Genomic DNA, 19,347 nt, shown 5'->3' with positions numbered 1-19,347 from the left:
TATGGTCTATAATTCTATTAGGTGCATCATAGAGGCATATCCTTAAAACTATCTTGCACTTAAGTAAATTTTATAAAATATTGGTCAAGCAAAGATCATTAGTTTTATTTATCCTTAAATCTTTAATAAGTTAATACGTATTATGAATATCTTAAAGAGTTGCAAATATGTAGAGTTTCAAAAAATTTTAAATGCAGCATTTTTCTTAAAACCTGTAACATATTTTCCTAGAAGAATACACAATGGAAAAACAAAGTTAGACTAGAAGCCTTTAAAATTTTTTATGTACTACATACAAATTTGTGTACTGCTTACCTGACCAATGGTTAGCAGAGGTTCAGATCCTTTCTACAGTTAGATAACACTTGGTATCTGAATTGAATATTGAGCTCAGAAAAGAGTTTTGGGTAAGGTGTACAAGTTGAAGGGACAAATGGAAATTAGAAAATCTACATTTGAATCCTGAGTCTATCACCAGTAGTTCATTTATTTTTGAGCAAGTTGCCCAATTTTTAAAGTCAGAAGAAAAATAACATGTGACTTGAAATTTGTTCTTTTTAGAGATACAAATTTATAAAATATATAACAAATTTTCTTGCAGGAAATTATCAGAAAGTGTTAGAGTCTGTAAACAAGTCAGGATGGCACTTGACAAATGTTAGAGTCTGTAAACAAGTCTGGATGGCTCCTGTCATTTTGCCAGAGGGAGTGGTTTGTGAAGTAATGCCAGCGAGCCATTAAGTGTGGAGATTCCTTATTGGTTGACTGCTATTTCTATTTTATGTTAATTAAGATAAGCTGTGTGGAATGTATATATATACCCCTCCTGTTCTACAATAAACAGCTCCCACACCTGCTGTATCAATGTACACAAGTTGCTCGTCACCCCCACCACCCCCCCACCCCACCCCCCCCACCCCACCCACCCCCGTTATTTTGCCCAGCCAGCCGGACTGCGGCAAGAAAGTAGTGAGATTTAGTGGATTAAAGTTAATGCAAAATTTAACATAACAAATGGTGCTCTTATTTACTATGTTCTCAAAGGGCTTTCTTTTTTTATTAGCTCTTGACATATCATATTTCATACATTTGATTCCAGTAGATTATGAACTCCCATTTTTACCCCGTATACAGATTGCAGAAAAGAGCTTTCTAACACATTCATTGACTTATTTCTCTTATGAGCTACCATTCCTCTTTTTCAGGCTATGTACCACTAAATTTTTTTTTCTGTATATATTATCAATTAATTTTTCTTGAAATACATTACTTCTCTCCATTTATCTAATTTGTAATCATTTTACTGTCTTTTTTTTTTTCTGATAGCATTTACTCTGGGATGGTTTATCTGACAACCTTGAGATAGTTTTATTTTCTGTTCTCTGGAATAGAATGCTAGGGGTGACACCCTTGGTGCATTCCATCAGAATCACTGAGGGTAGATCCTAGATTTCAATATTCTCATTTTTTTATATGATGTATTTTTATATGATGTTTTTATTTATATGATGTATTCCTCAGACACTTATATGAAACCTTTATTATTAGTTTAAATTTTTTTTCTGTGTAAATTTCCTATTCCCAACTAGATAAAAAGTTACATAAGAGAAGTAATTCTGTTGTAAAGCAGAATATTTTCTTCAAATGATAGCTACTCAATAAACTTTTAAAAAAATTATTGATTACCAAGGGTCGTAGCTGAAATTTAATCCTCATTGACCTGGATGCTGTTATACATGCATATTCAGGAACATTGAAGGATTGGTTTGCCATATCTGATAACTTTGAGTGCAATGAGGGTAGAAGGCCAGACAGTAGGTTTTATTCTAGTAAATTTTTTTAATCAGTATGTTTCTACCCTTTGTGGACATACAGAATTCACCTAGAGGATGGCTAACATTGAATGCTTCTTTCTAAGACCAGGGAAGCTCTAACCTCAAATCGTTACATGAATTAAAACTAAACAAAGCAAAGCAAAATTTAATGATTAAAAACTCTACTTTTGAGTCATTTGACAAAACATATTCAATCTCATTTCTTATACAAAAATTGGTGTTGGATAGAGGCATAAAATAATCTTAAGAAAAAGAATGCCATTCTAAGCAGGAAATGAGTTCAAAGAATGATGTTCAACAGAAATTATATCTAGATAGCTTTTCAGAAGTTGTAGGAATAAGTGTTTCCTAACTTAGGCTTTCATGATTTTGTACCCTCCCCCCACACCCGCCACTTTTCTTTTGCTCCACACACTTTTTCTAAGTATTGTTTTGACAGTGTTTTTCACATGTCATACAGAGCTAGGTATACTTTCCAACATTCACATGAATCATTTTCTCTAAAATATAACTATATTCTCCACTTCTTTGTTTAACTCAGTAGTTCTTTTCCCTGACTGCACATCAGTCCAACCATGCTATCCCCCCTCCATTACCAATGAAAATGAGTCTTTTAAATAAAAAGCAATTATTAAGGATTTCAAAAGGGACCAGCAGAGCATAAAACATTGCTATTCTTAACTATTGAGCCTTTGAACTGTTGGGCCCTGAACCACCTCCCAGGTTACACATCCCTTATGCTGGCCCAACTGCACATTAAAACCACCTAGGAAGTTTTTGTTTGTTTGTTTGTTTTTCTCTAAAAAATGATGCTAGGGGTGACACCCTTGATTCATTTGATCAGAATCACTAGGGGTAGATCCTAGATTTCAATATTCTCATTTAAACTGTATGTAATTGTTAAAAAAAGATCATTTAAAAATTTCAATGTACAGCTAGAAATGAGAGCTGAATTTAAAAGCTATTTCCTTGTGTATGTGTTATACTTTTTTTTCTTTCTTTCTTTTTATTGCCCTAGATTATTATGCTTCTTAAGCATAGGATATCATGACTTATTAGTCCTTTCATCTTTATGACATGGAACAATGCCTGGAACATTTTGTAAATCTATTAAATGCTTTTTAATGAATGAATGAATTACTAGATAGTTACCCAATTTTTCACCTTATGGGGAATAATCAAAGAGAAAAGAAAGTAAAGACAGACTTATTGGATGATAATTTGAAATTTAAAATCAAAAGCATGTTCTTATAAGAAAATGGAAAAAGTTAAAATAAGAGATTTGAAAAATTATGTCTGAATTTATTAATTTTCTTATATAAAGTTATTGAATCACACAATAGCCACCACAAATCTATTCTTAGAGGTAAATTATATTTTATTTGTACTATTAGACATTTAACTTTCAATATTGAGAAAAAGCAAGAATAAGTAAAATATGGGAGAGTTTTCAGACAGAATTAAGGGAAATAATTATTTCATAATTATTTGAAAAATAGGTGTAAATTTGTGTTGGAAGACTCCTTCTAGAAATACTCTACAGTTTGTGAATGAGACTAGGGTTGGAAAACAGTGCACTGCTGTTAGCAGTGGTTTTGTCTGATCAAATTAATAGAATAAATATAATTTTCCATAACACAAATATCATTCTAGGTGTCAGGTGTTGGCTAGTTTTAAATAGTTAGCTTGGATTTAAACATAGCATAAAAGTTTTTTTCTTAAACAATTATGCTCAGGACTTACACTCAGCATATTATTTTGTTTATAAAAGAATAGCTCGTAATTGTACTGTGTATATTATATATCAGAGCAATTGATGGACACGGGCCATATTTTAGTTTATTTTTTCTTCTTTTTTTTTGGTGAGAGGGTGGTATCAGGGATTGAACCTATGGACACTCTATAACTGAGCCACATCCCCAGCCCTATTTTTTATTTTATTTAGAAACAGGTTGCTTAGTGCCTTATTCTTGCTGAGACTGGCTTTGAGCTCTCAATCCTTCTGCCTCAGCCTCCTGAGCTGCTGGGATTTCAGATATGTGCCACCATGCCTGGCCATTTTTTTTTTTCTTGATAAAGTGTTTCAAAAACTAAAACCAGAGAACTAGGTTCATGATGTTTTGTTTTGTTTCGTATCAAGGTAAAATTCACATAATATAAAATTTATCATTTTAACCAGTTTAAAGCATACATGTGCATGGGTTGTAGTATATTCACCTTGTTGTATGAACACTAGTAGCTAGTTTCTTATCCCCAAAGGAGACCTCTTACTAAAGGTCCACTAGGTGTGGTAGATTTCTATTAAATTCAAAAGTTATCAAAACTTTCTTGTGATCATCTCTGTCAGCTTACTCAATGCTTCTGGGGCTTTTTTTTTACTCTAGAAAGACAGAGCTGAGTAGTTGTGACTTTAACATCTGGAAAGTTGAAAATATTTAGACTTTAGTTTGAAGGTAAAATTTTCTGGAATCTGTATACAGACTTACATAAAATAATTGTTTTATGAATTTCTTGATGGATGTGTTGGTAAATTAATGAATGAAGAAATGCACTAAAATATGCTACACTTATATATTTTAGCATGAGATTATTAAATGGAAAGGTTTATGTGAATCTTGTTAAACTTCAAATAAAATCTTGAAGTATACAAATTTCAACCTGGTAATCTACTGATCCTTCTTGGAGTTTACAGTTTTCACTTATACATCACTCTTAGGGCCATTTTTATTTATAGATCTGAAAGGTGATAGCCAATTAAAACCTGTAAACTTGCCAAATGTAAACATCTATTACTATTGGAGATCATTATTATTACAAGATGTTTCTTCCTCACCTGGCCAAATTCATACATTATGAGTTCTAAATCTATTCAGAAGTTTTGTTTGTTTTACCAGAGGGGTAGGCCATAGTCACATATGTAAAGTGAGTTTGTACTTATTTGTTAAATAAATATTTATCTTTTTTTGAACATTTCCCTTTGTTATGCTTATATTTCTTAATCAGCATTAGTAAAATTTATTGGGTATTTTTGTCATTCAATAAAATATTTACTCCTAAAATTAAATATACCCAGAAGAATTTGACCCAATAAGGATCTTCAGTTGACTGCAATGAAATAAAAATGGCACTAGACAAGATTGGAAAGAATGTTAAGAGAAGCAACTAATCATTACTGAATTATTCTAACTAGCAAAGAAGACTTTTCAAATTTTTAGCCTTAGTGCTTGAGTGAGGGAAGGATGGCAAGAGAAGATCTGGAGAAATTCAATGTATAAGGTATAAGTAGAAAGGCTAGAAAGTTACCCTTTATTCCATCTCCTTGGTTTTGCTGTAATTGGTAATGTCTTATCATCATCAATCTCCTTTAAAAGGTATGATTTTACACTTTGCATTTTATTGAATACCCCATAGCAAGAAGTTGAAGTCTTTTTTTTTTTTTCTTTCTGTTAAGATGTCAATTCTGTGGTTTTTATGAACTGACAACCTTCCTGGAGCCCAGCTGATTTCCATAGCACCTGGCTTCATGATGCCCATTCTACAGCCTTTCACCTCCAACAAACTTCTTAAGTTCTTAGGCTTTCCTTGATTTCTACAGTTCATAAAACCCATTTGTTTCATTATTATTTATGATTTACTGCTTTGTTGCTCAGTTTTGTTTTAATCTCCATAACCTTATTTTATTGTAACCATTGTGTAGTTTTCATTTCAGTCATAAGAATGCTGTTTTTTTAAAGTGTTTTGCTTTTTCATCCCTTTTTATTAATTAAGGGAAAAATTAAGAGGCATTAACAATATCTTTTAAATGCTTTGAAACCTATAAGCATCTAGATTATCAACTGGTAATGAAAAACAAATTTCATGAAATAGTTTTTTTTTTGGTTATAAGGGTAAATCAGAATCAGACTGGGGGTGCCTGAATATATCTCTATTTTCCCACAAGAATGATTTGAGGGCCATAGTGTCACGTGTTCTAGAATTCATCAGAACACACACAAAAAATCAGGACTCACAGTACTCTCTCTCAAAATGACTTCTATGGAAGTTCTCCATTTCTAATAATTAGTGAAGCAACACATACAAGAAAGATATAATATATAGTATATAGTAAATAATATGTGAACATTTTAAATTCATTTCTAGATTGGAAGTGGGATTTTTCTGTGTTGTTTTGTTTCTCACTGTTCACTGTGGTATACCTAACCTCTACAGGAGTGCTGAAAAAGAGGAGTTCGATATAGTCTTTTTTTTTTTTTTAGAGAGAGAGAGAGAGAGAGAAATTTTTAATAATTATTTTTTAGTTTTTCGGCAGACACAACATCTTTGTTTATATGTGGTGCTGCTACCGCTTGAGCCACATCCCCAGCCCAATACAATCTTTAATAAAAATACATTAATCAGTTTAGTCTTAATCATCTATTTTGTACATAGCATATTAAAATTAATTTACGTTGTTATGTCTCTGTGTTGTGAATAGTGTGTGTAAGACAATAATAGTTGAGGGATAACACATGAAAAAGAAAATTCGAACAATTTAGATAAGAGCAGAGAGATAATATGACTTAAATATGTTAAAATTATTAAACACTTTATTATATTTAAATAAAACATTTTCTTCCTTTCAATCTTAAAACATATTATACTTTCTCAGAACTTCATTTTAGGTTCATTCTGGGCCAACTCCCAGTCTAATGCAGATAAAAATACATGAGTTATTGGTAGGTTCCTTAAACTGGGGTGGATAGAAGAAATGCTGAAAATTCCTTATTACAGATGCCAGTGGAATGAAGTGCCTTACCTCTAGCAAATGCTGATGTGCAGATTTAAGACTATATGAGAAATCAGAAAAGTTGCCCAGGAGAGTTTTATCATATTATTCATTGAACTCAGTCTGTGATACAGTAATTGCTTCTGGTATCATTTTTCTTTTTTCTTACACGAGGTTATTATTTATCCCTGTGCCATGTGAAACAGAGAAAGGGAGTTTAAAGCAGATTCATAACTTGATGTAAAACTATCTTGTGACACAGTGTAGCTAGAGATAGGAATCACAGCTGGAAAACTGTGTCTTACTTATCAGAATTAAATATGAGAAAAGTAAGTAATACTTGACATGCTAGAGATTCATAAATACTAAAAAAATGCACTCAGGCCATGTATATTTTTCTTCTGAGAAGTTCAAAGCTATTTAAAACATATGTTTAAATTGTATTTTTTTTAATCTCACAGGGTTCAAAAATGTATTTGCTTATATCAGAAGTTTTTTTGTTTGGTTATAGATGAAGAAAATCAAATTAATAGGCAGGATGGCTAGTAGGAAAGTTGGGTTAAAAAGATTTAAATACCATAGTAATTGGAACTATTTTGCTATGTTTTATTCCTTACACACAAACATATTCCTTATATACCTCACACAGTTTTAGAAACCCTTAACTTCCATTGTATTATTTCCACTGTTAAGTCATTTTGTATGAAAAATATGCAATACACATTTTGAAAAAAAATAGAGACAATGATATTTGATAATATGAACAGGAACATTTTGTTTAGATATTCATTTTTGTTAACTAATTCTGCTGGGCTTAATATGAGCTATTTTCAGAAATTTTAACAGTACCTCCATTTAAAAAAGATATGTTCTAATTTAGAAAAGTGTTCATTTTTTATACAGAAAATGAATTTTCTGAATTACATATTGACTTCTTATTCACTTCTACAATGTTTTCTTGATTATGTTGTTCAAACAGTAATACCATTTTGTATACATTATAGCCCAGTACCTAATCCCAGTTGATTAAAAATCTCATAAAACCATACAACACATATTCAGTTACATAATGAAGAATATAAAAATTTTGCATTCGTGTGAAGTTTGGAAATTATCACTGAAATACATTTAATGGAGGAAGCACAGTATGGTGGTAGGTGGTCCAACAGATCAAATACCTGGGTTATAGGCAGGCAGTTAACCATATGCAAGGGGAAAAAAAGATACTTAGCACTAACACTAGTCAGTTTCTCATAACTGTGACCAAAATACCTGACAAGAACAACTTAGAGGAGGAAAAGTTTATATTGACTCATGATCTCAGAGGTCTCAGTCCATGGTCACTGACTCTATTACTCTGGGCCTCAGAGTAGTATGTCACAGTGAAAGGGTGTGGTAAAAGAAAATAGCTCAGCTCACGGCAGCTGGGAGTCTGAGACAGTGAGAGGTATAGAAGTCTCATCAGGGATAAAATATAAACCCCATAGGTGTACCATCAGTGACTTGCTTCCTCCAGCCCTAACGTACCTGCCTGTGGTTATCACCCAATATGACAGTCCTTTGAAATGATTAATCTCTGAAGCAGATGAATCTACTAATTTGGTTAAGGCTGTTATAATCTAATCACTTTATCTCCTGTATTAACATGGAGCTTTGGGAGTTCACCTCCTCTCTAAACCACAATAGCTCCTTTTTCTTTCATTTTTTTCATCTGTAAAATGAAGATAGTAATATTATTGGTTTTAATAGCTGTTATGAAAAATAAATGAATTAAAGTGAAGCACTTAAACTGGCACACAGTAAGTACTTGAAAAATCATAGTGCCATTGCTTAGTGCTTGGAGCTTAACAACTTGTCAATCTTTGTGCCTTTAAAAATTTTTAAAACCCATCTATTTATTTATAAGTAACAAAATAGCCAAAACCAAAGTATGAAGTAAACATTTAATCCACTATGCCTATGTGCTTCATTTGATTGGCAGCCCACCGATGATCTGGTATCCTTAGACTTTCCCCTCTTCTGCAGGGGAATATGTTGTTTTCTCAGGTCTTTAATTTTCTTCCTATGGTTTAGGGACCTGAGGATAGATGCACTACCAAGCCTGAACCTAGTAAGGGCCTATAATTGTCTCACAAATTTTGCCTTCAAATGTAGGTTTCCTTGCCTTCCCCAATTGGCCATAGTAATTTATTGCCTTTCACTTTACTTCATTTTATTTGTGGTTTATTTGGTGCTTTTGATGTAAAGTTACCTAATTGGTGATTTTGATGTAAAGTTAACCATTATTTTGCTGGATAAATTGTTCAAGCCTAGTTAAGAAGAAATGTGTGTAAATTACTCTCACTATTCAATGTGGTAAGTGTTATGGTAAAAGAATTTAAAAAATTGTTGGGGAGTTCCAGAAAAAGAGACACTTGATTTTGCCTGCAATGTGAATACCCATTACAAGAGTGCTGCTTGCTTATTTTCTTTCCAACACAACAAGGACATTTAAAGTGTGATATACAGAAATGTGTACTCTAACTTACAGAACTAGGAGGCCAGGAAGATTAGAAAGGAAAATTAGAAAGGTAAATGTACGTTAATAATCCCTGGGGTCAAAAGACAGTACATCTTGTCATATTTGTAGTATTCTGTGTATTATGAAGAAACAAATTTCATATGTGGTCACATGCTACATGAAACTCAGATTTGATCCTAACAGTCTTTTCACCTTATATTAAGCCTAAATATCTAGCTTTGAATGCAGTTATGTTTGTGATTCTTATGTGTTTGACATAATTCCATATAAGAATCTTGCATGTATGGTTGCCTCCCAAATGAATTGATGGTGTTCAAAGCAACATAGAATAGTTGGAAAACTATGTATCATGAGATTTAAAAAAAATGTAGGTTCAAATCTCTTTATCTCTTCTTAGCTGTTCACCTCTTCATAGCTAAGAGATGAGAAATTTATTTCATTGCTCTAAACATTTAATTGACCACAAAATAGTCCTAGTAAAACTATTTTCAAAAGTAGCATCCTAGGTCATTAGGTAATTACAATTAGAATAAAGAGATGTTTCATATACATTAATAATGCCCCAAATCCATAACATTTACATTAACAAATGTTTTGAGAATATGGAGCAATAAGAACTCTCCTTCATCACTGGTGGGAGTTCAAAATGACACAGCCAATTTGGAACAGTTTGGTAGGTTCTTGTAAAACTAAATATACTCTTAACATATGATCCAGCAATCATGCCCCTTGGTGTTTACACAGAAGAACTGAAAATTCATTTCTACATAAAAACCAGAACACTTGGGTATGTAAAGAAGCTTTATGTATGTCTGCCAAAACTCAAAAGCAACCATTTTTTTCTTTAGTAGGTCAGTGGACAAATAAACTATAGTACGTCCAAATAATGTTATATTATTCCACACTAAAAAGAAATTAGCTATTAAACCATGAAAGGACATTGAGGAATCATAATGCATATTATCAAGTGAAATATACTCATTTGAAAAGGCTACATACTATATGATTCCATCTATTTGACATTCTGAAAAATGCAACACTCTGGAGGTATTAAAAAGATTCATGATTTACAGGAGCCAGAGGGGAGAGAATAATGAATTGAGTAGAGCTCTAGCACAGTCAGCTATACCATGTTCCATGTGCCCACATTAAAACCTAGTTATGCTTTTCGCACTAGGTAAACTTAAAAATTTTTATAGGGCCTATTTTGTTAGAGACTCACGGAGTTAATTTTCATTCTCATATGTTCAGCTCTCTTATTTACTGGATGTGACATTAGTCACAGTGATGGCTATTGGCTTCTTCTTGGAACTCTATAAGGTCATGCAAATCTCTTTTTGCTTTCCGTTTCTTTGACCTGAAATGTATCTTTTCAGAGTTTCACAGGGCTAGACTCCATCTCCCGTATTTTAGGTTTCATCTTATCTCTTGTGTCTTCAGAAAAAACTTCAAGGTGTATTAATTTTGTGTCATCTTCTCTTATCTTACCAAGTACCTTTCAGTTGTTCTCCATCTTGTTGACATATTTTATGTTTTAGCACCACTTAGCATCTAAAGTTACATGTCCTATTTGTTTGAACATGTATTATGTTTCTTTCCCTATATTATAATATTCATTGTTCAGTGATTCCTCTTGTAGGAGAGGGGACTGGCTCTTTAAAGTGATTTTAGATGAATGCATCAGCATTTGATAAATATTAGGTTCTTTCTCTATATTTTAAAGTAACTACCATTTTTCCTCTTATAATTCAATATAATAGTTGTAATATTCATATTTTTAGGATATAATGTGATCATATACACACACATATCACTGAAACAATATACTAGATATTGCTTAAGTAGCATAATTCAAATTGGGATATTGTAATCATGGTGAAATTATATATTATATACTCTATATCACGTATCACATGTCACATTATATTATTTATTATTATTAATGCAATACATGGTATTAGATAATATATCGTATTTTTTTATATACCTGTGGTGGGATTTTTATAACTAAACATTCTTTTGTGAAACACAAACATTCCCTAAACCATCCAAGTATCTCCATTCTTAATATTTTAAGCTATATTAAATATAATTAGAAGCTTAAGTTGACAATCATCTTAAATTAATGCAAATTTTTCTATCTTCTAGATAGAGCTGTCATTCTGATGCTAAATTTTATGATTAATTAATATTTCCTTCCTTTATATTCAATGTTTCCAGGAAGAACCTTATGTCCTGTTTAAGAAATCTGACAAACCTCTCTATGGGAATGACCGATTTGAGGGCTACTGCATTGATCTCCTCAGAGAGTTATCTACAATCCTTGGCTTTACATATGAGATTAGACTTGTGGAGGATGGGAAATATGGAGCCCAGGATGATGCCAATGGACAGTGGAATGGAATGGTTCGTGAACTAATTGATCATGTAAGTCCCTTTTCTTATTATTTATTACTTTTGGGAGATTGTTACAAGATTTGCTTATGAGTTAATATCTACAAATAACAATAATGTATTTCAAATTCATATTTTCATAAGTTTACTCAAAGTGAATATTATTTTTGTCACTACAGATAAGGAATCTAAGAAGAATATATAATCCTATTGGCCAAAATATGTATCTTAAATTAACTTGTATTTAATGTATAATATCTTGAGATAATTGGTCTTGTAAATTGGGATGTGAATTCCCAACAATGAATATCTCCCTCAATTTTTTTGTTTATTTATTTATTTATATTGGTGCTGGAGATTGAACCCAGGATCTTGTGCTTGCGAGACAAACACTCTACCGACTGAGCTATATCCCCAGCCCCTCTCCCTCATTTTTGCAATGCTAACTTCCTAAGCAACAAAGAATGAATAATGTAAGCTCTTAAGTTTATGCTAAAACTTTCCTGTGTTAGGATAGAGTACTCCTTATTTTTAGAACAAAGGTAAAACAATTATATGAAAAAGTACACACACACACACACACACATACACATACACACACATATATGATGAACTGAATTATTTTTCAAAAATCATACTACTGTGCAGATTTCAGTATATATATATATATATATATATATATTTATATATATATATATATATATAGAGAGAGAGAGAGAGAGAGACAGAAACAGAGACAAAGATACAGAGATTAGATTTTTAGTTAGCAGCCAAATATCAATTCAAATAAACCATTACCCATTTCGTTAAATCATTAGCATATCTTTAACTGACTTAGAATTTATATTTCAACTTGTGAATCCATTAGAAGATGAAAAATATTACATATGCCAAGGTGTACAAATGTAATCCCAAATATTTGAGAGCCTGAGAAGAAAGATCCCATGTTCATGAAAAGTCTGATCAAATTAGTAAGACACTGTCACAAAATAAAAATAAAAAGGGCTGAGGATATAGTTTAGTTGTAAAGTATACTTGGTTTTAACCTCCAAGGAGGAAAAGGTAAGAAAAATCTGAGAGAGAGAGAGAAGAGAGAGAGAGAGAGAGAGAGAGAGAGAGAGAGAGAGAGAGAGAGAGAGAGAGAGCACAACTTAGAACCCAAAACCTTAAACATGGGGAGACTGATAAAATGAATGGACAGAGGCATATGGCACTCACTTGTCACACACAAAAAAAACAACAACAACACATGGATAGCTGAATATAGAGGTGAGTGACTCTGGAAACACTGAAATTCAATAGTAAAAATCTGGCACAACTGCACTGCACGAGAAACAAATATGCCATTACCTGCTGCATAAGGAGGGCAGCCTCTCCTCCATAGGGACAGAGGTGAAAGGGAAAATTACAAAACCTAAAGAGCAAATTGAGAGATAGAAATATATCCCATTTCCTGGATTGGAAAAATTTATATTTCCAAAATTTTCATACTACCCAATGTGATCTACAGATTCAGTGCAATCTTCTTCCAGATGTAAATGGTATTCTATATAGAACTAGAAAAAAATCATACAGAAGCAAAGAAGACTTGGAATAGTGGAAGTAATCTTGAACCAAAAGAACAAAATGAAGACATTATAAAATCTTATTTCAAGGCAAATTACAGAGCTGTAGTATCAAAAACAGCTTTGTATTGGTTAAATAACAACAACAACACAGACATATAGACCAATGGAACAGCATAAAGATCCCAGAAATAAATCCATACATCTCAGCCAACTGATTCTCAACAAAGGTGCCCAAAACATATATTTCACAAACGATAGCCTTTAACAAATGGCACTGAAAAAACTAGATATCTCTGTGGAGAAGATTGAAACTTGACTTTTATCTCTCACCCTGTACAAAAGTCAACTCAAGATGGATCAATAACCTAATGTAAGAGCTGAAACTTTGAAACTACCAGACGGTAGCAGAAGGAAAACATTTCAATGTATTAATACAGGCAAGAATTTTATTTTTCTGCATAGGACTTCTAAAGCATAGGGGTAAAAAGCAAAATTTGACAAATGAGATTACATCAAACTGAAAATCATCTGCACAACATAGGAAATAACAGAGGAAAAATACACCCTAGAGAACAACAACAACAAAATATTGCTCAACTATTCATCTGACAGAGGGTTAATATACAGAATATACAAAGAACTCAAAAACTCCATAACAAAAAACAAGTAATAAATTAAAAATATAGGCAAATGATCTCAATAGACACTTCTAAAAGGGAAAAGTAGAAATGGCCAATAAATATATGGAAAATACTCAATATCATTACTCATTAGGAAAGTGCAAATCAAAACCTCATCTCACTCCAGTTACAACGGGTATCATAAAAACCAATAACAACTCTGAAAATTAAAAAATGCTGCTAAGAGTAAGGAGACAAAGGAACACTTATACACTGTGGGTTGGAATATAAATTAACATGGCCAGTGTAAAAACAGTGTTCAGTTTCCTGAAAAAAATAAAAATGAAAGTACCATATGATCCAGCTATACCACTCCTGGATATATATCCAAAGGAAATGAAGTACACATATAGAAAGAGATACCTGCTGAGCATGATGGCCCTCACCTGAAATGCTGGTAACCAGGAGGCTAATGGAGGAAGATCTGAAGTTCAAACCAGGCTCAGCAACTTAGAAAGGAAGGCCCTAAGCAAATAAAAACTTGTCTCAAAATAAAAAATTAAAAAGGATGGGGATATGACTCAGTGGTTAAGCACCACTGGGTTCAATTCTTGCTACCAAAACAAAAACAGTAGACATATCTGCATGCCTAAGCTTATTGTAATATAATAGCTAAAATATGGGATCAGCCTAGGAGCCTATCAATAGATTAATAGATAATGAAAATATGGCATATGTACACAATGAATTATTATTCAGTCATGATGAAGAATGAGATCCTGTCATTTTCTGGAAAATGAATGGAACTGGAAGCCAACATATTAACCAAAATAAGCCAGACACAGAAAGACACGTATTACAAGTTCTCTCTCATATTTGGAAACTTAAAAATAAATTCAACCTGAAAGTAGATGAGGGGGTTCCACGGGGTATGGGTGAAGGTGAGAGCAAGAATAGAGAAAGGGTAGTTGGACATGATCAGTTCAAGGTGTACCATGTATGCAAATATCACAGTGAATTGCACAAATTTGTACAGGTAATATGTACTACTACTACTACTACTACTACTAGAAACTTGAAATTTATATGATGCTATTAATATAGTAGTAACTATCAGAAACCTAACTGGGGCTTTTTAGGCAATAAAGATAATTTATTGGCTTGCATTTTCTTAAAGTCCTGGGACAGCAAAATGGCCATGGATGTTGCTCAATCTAGGATATCAGATTCTAATCTCTTTAACCTTTCATCAAAATTTAGTATTTACTTTCTTAGATTTGTTTTACTCAAGCATACACCTTCCCCAAAGTGGCAATTGCTTCCAACAATTGTACAGAAATTATCCAGGAGAAAGTAAAGCACCGTTACCCTAATAATTTCATAAGAGACACCAAATTGGTGTATTGGCCTAACTAGTTTATGAACTGAATACTGAACAAATTATTCAATCCGGAGGAAAGTCTCTGGATAATCTCAGGCATATACTTAGTCAAGCAAGAACCTAGTATATAGTGTCAATTCTAGGAAAACCACATTAATTTCAAGCTGGTTGTTCCAAGGGATATGAAGGCATTTTTTCCTTAATAAAATGGAATGAAATCTGCAATGTATATTCATAAAAAACCTCTGAATAAATAATATATGTGAGACTTTTACATTTAGTAAGAGCACAGAAATTATTTTTATCACAAATACCTTTATGTATATATTGTCACATGTGCTTAGTTAATGCTTTTCCTTTTTTGTGTGTGGTATGAGAGGTTATTGGGGATTGAACTCAGGAGCACTCTACCACTGAGTTATATCTGCAGCCCTTTTTATTTTTTATTTTGAGACAAGGTCTTGCTAAGTTGCCCAGACTGGTCTCAAACTTGGGATCCTTCTGCCTTAGCCTGACAAGTAGCTTGAGATTATAAGTGTGCATTAAATATCTATCAATTAATGCTCTTTTAGTTGGCCTTTTTGATACATAAACTTGATTGAAATGTTCAGTTTTCTAGAATTTTTTCCTGTTCTTAAATTTTTCTACCTAGTCTATGTTTATTCAAGAAAAATTTAGAATAGAAAATGATAGTGAAGAAATAACAATTTAGAATCATGGCACAGAAGATGATGGCTCACCCAATCGGGAAAACATAACTGAGTATTATCATCAATATTTATTTTGAAAAGTCACTTCTGAAATTGAGAACCACTGATATGATCTTCAAATTATTATTCATTTTCAAGTTATCTGTTCATTTTATTCTTCTCAGTGCATACTTGTTAATTTACCTTCTCTTTTTTCCCTTAGTCACAATACAGTCTTACTCTAGCATGCCCTTTTTTGTTGCCTTCCTCATGTTTTAATTGGCTTAGCCTTGGCTTTTAATGTTTACTGTATGTCATATTAACCCTGAGTGATGATTATAGGCAACATAGTTTTCTTTAAAAAACTTCAGTATAATTTGCATATTTGTGAAAATGCCAGTTTTAATGTGGCATAGTAACTGGTACTGTTAATCAGTTCAACTCTTTGAACTTTCCCCTGTCCTTACTTTCCTTGGACAAGGTTATTCTCTCATGGCTTAATAACCATCCTCACACTGAAGTTTCACCGTTCTGCCTTTTGAGGCCTGAGCCTCACATCCTCACAACGGTATCTTTAACTGTCTCTGGTATATTCTCCTCTTAAATATTGTTTCAAGCACCTTAAAGGCAGTTAGATTCTATCCAAAGAAAAAATAAGTTGACATCCTTATGACAAGAGACAGTGTTGCTTCTTGGAGTAAGGCTCCTTGGGAGTTAGGCTCTTGCTCTCCCACAGAAACTGGGAGATAGGGATGTCTTCGTCCTTGATGACTGTATTTCAAAGAGATACTTCCCAGGTCCTTGAGAAAGGCGTCTTCTCCTTAAAGCTGCAAAGAGGCTTAATTAGCTTTTAACGGATTTATATACATTTCAAAGAGAGAGGAAGAGGACTTAACAATTGCCAGTTTTCTAAGTAAGTGCTCCAAGCAAAGGGTGGGGGTTGTGTATCTTCCCTTACTTTCAACTGGGAGATTTAAGCCTCTTATTTTAATTAGTATTTGCCCTTATAGTTGCTGGTCTTTGTTATTTTAAAAACAGCTAATTTACCACCTTCTTCATTTTCATTCCTTTTTCTTGAGAGAACACTTAATTTACAGTATTTTGTATGATCTCTCAAATTCATTATGATCAAACCAGGGATAGCTCTTGGTAGTGAAAAAGAGATAAGTCTTTAGAAGGTTATTAGGAAAAAGTAAATCCCTGAGGCATTGTTAGTCCTTGATAGGAAGTCTTCCACCAAAACCACTTTTCCTCTATCTCTTCCCTACAGACAGATCAGGGCTCCACAACATGATATACTAGAAAGTACTGAGTAAGACACATTAAGTGCAAACCTAATTCTGCAGTATAGGTGTATGCATTGAGCACATTACCTTAAACTCTCTGAACCTTAGTTTTCTCAAACTTTTATAAGAGATGATAATACATCATATTTACAATTAAGAACAATTATGAATGTGAATTTATAAATCACATGAATTCATATGAATTTCCTAATATAGTACCTGATTTATAGGAGAAACATGACTAACTCCAAATTTTGTTCCTTCTTATTTATCGTATCATTTTGCTGTCCTGTTTATGAGTAATCTTGTTAAGGACTAAACTGTAAAACATCCAGACAGTATTAAAATGAGAAAGATGAGAGAATTATAATATTATTGTTATTAATTTTTTAAAATAATCCTAGTTAATTTAATCAGTGTTAAATTTTAATGGTAAAGCTTTTTAATTGAATGCTTTGGTATTACTAGTCCCTCCTTAGTTATGGTTTTGTTTTCCATGGTTTCACTTACCAATAATGAACTACTCAAAAATATGAATGAAAAATTCAATTAGCAAGTCATAAATATGAAATTGCTTGCTATTTTGAGTAGTGTGATGAAACCTTACACTGTCCTGCTCTGTACAGCTGGGGACATAAATCATCCCTTGTTCCAGTGTATTTACCCTGTATAGTCTACATATTAACCACTTAGTCTTTTTTATCAGATAGATTGTGATAGTATTGCAATGTTTGTGTTCAAGTAATCCTTATTTTACTTAACAATAGCCCTCAAGGACAACATTAGTAAAGCTGGCAATTATTGACCTTTGTAATATGCTCAAGAGAAATTATAAAGTGCTTTTGTTAAATAAAAAGACTAAAGTTCTTGACATATTTAGAAAAGAAAATAAAAAAATTATAAGCTGAGGTTGCTAAGGTCTATGGTAAGAACATATATCCTGCTGACTGCAGAGACACATGCTCACATTTGGTCCCAGCTATTTGGAAAGCTGAGGTGGGAGTATTACTTGAGTCTGGAGTTCAAGGTCAATATGGGCCACAGGTTGAGAGCTTTAAAAAAAAAAAAAAGGAAAAGAAATAATAACACTAGCAACCACACAGACACAAAAATCTATCAGTGAAATTGTGATAAAGGTAAAAAAACTGGTGTTACTTTTGCTATTGCACTTCAAACTATAAAAGTTACGAATACAGTGCATGGTAAGTGTTCAATTAAGATGGGTTATGTGGTGAATTTTTGTACGTATATATGTATAGGAAAAAAAAAGGATTTGGTACCACTGGGGTGTTCACTGGGGGGCAGTGGAATATATCCCCCACAAATAAAAAGGGGTATACTGTTCATCAATATTTTCCTGCCTATAGGTGACCTAAGGCTTGTGAATGGATTTTATATTAAAATTAACTAAGCATAAGTAAGCCTTAATAAAGCATCCAGGTCATTAACAATAGGCATGATAAAGAGAAAGAAAGAAAGGAAGGAAAGAAGGGAGGGAGGAAAGAAAGAAAGAGAAAGGAAGGAAGAAAGAAAAAGAAAGATAAAAAAGAAGGTTGAGGGCACCATCAAAGTAGAGGCATTCATTGTTTTACATAGGAAAAAGCAAAAAATTTGGACCTCCTTATACTTATTTTATAGTTCAGTACATTGTCAAATTTGAATTACAGGAAAGAATGAAAGTAAGTAGCTTATTTTACTTGTTCAGATCCTTGAAAACCTTAATCCAGCTTTGTTCAAGTATAGTTTTAAAAAACAAAATTTGCTTAGAAACTCATTATTGGTACATTTTGAAATGTTAATTATATGTGTCCTACTGCAGAAGAAGTAAAGGAGCAAAGTCTCTCTTTTTTTTTTCTTTATAGATGATCTTTTAAAAATATTTAAACTCTAGGTCTTTACATCATACTGGTCATTTCTTTTTTTAATTTGATAGCAACTGTTGACTTGTTTATTTGAAGTTCATTGGCCAGCTATAAAACACCAATAATTTTTATGAGTCTTTCAGACCAATTAGTGTCTAAAGCACAATGCTGTTTCACCTGATCTCTTCACTGCATACATGGTCCTCTGTACTATAGTATACTTAGTAGCATCCATCTGCTTCATGTATACCAAAATAACTGGGAGACATAAATAATACTAATGCAGAAAGTGTTCAGCATTCAACAATATTTATTGAAAGAATGACACAAATGTTCCACAACAAATGTTATTCTCAAGTACCATACCCCTTAGAGAATATACCACATATTTTCCAAATGCTTTTATTTTTACATTGCCTTCCAATG

General features: G+C 32.6%; 1 protein-coding gene across 6 annotated transcripts in view; it reads left to right on the top strand.

Moving 5' to 3' along the window:
* Grik2 (glutamate ionotropic receptor kainate type subunit 2) overlaps nt 1–19,347 on the top strand; it is a 639,398-nt gene that overhangs the window by 387,595 nt on the left and 232,456 nt on the right. For all 6 annotated transcript variants that reach the window (XM_005335886.4, XM_005335885.4, XM_005335887.4 and 3 more), the window contains one exon: nt 11,342–11,548. In XM_005335886.4, the coding sequence (XP_005335943.1) occupies nt 11,342–11,548 (207 nt within the window). The remainder of the gene's footprint in view (nt 1–11,341; nt 11,549–19,347) is intronic.

Source organism: Ictidomys tridecemlineatus, chromosome 8, assembly GCF_052094955.1.
Source record: "Ictidomys tridecemlineatus isolate mIctTri1 chromosome 8, mIctTri1.hap1, whole genome shotgun sequence".
NCBI lineage: Eukaryota > Metazoa > Chordata > Mammalia > Rodentia > Sciuridae > Ictidomys > Ictidomys tridecemlineatus.
This window is presented reverse-complemented; position numbering and strand designations above follow the sequence as displayed.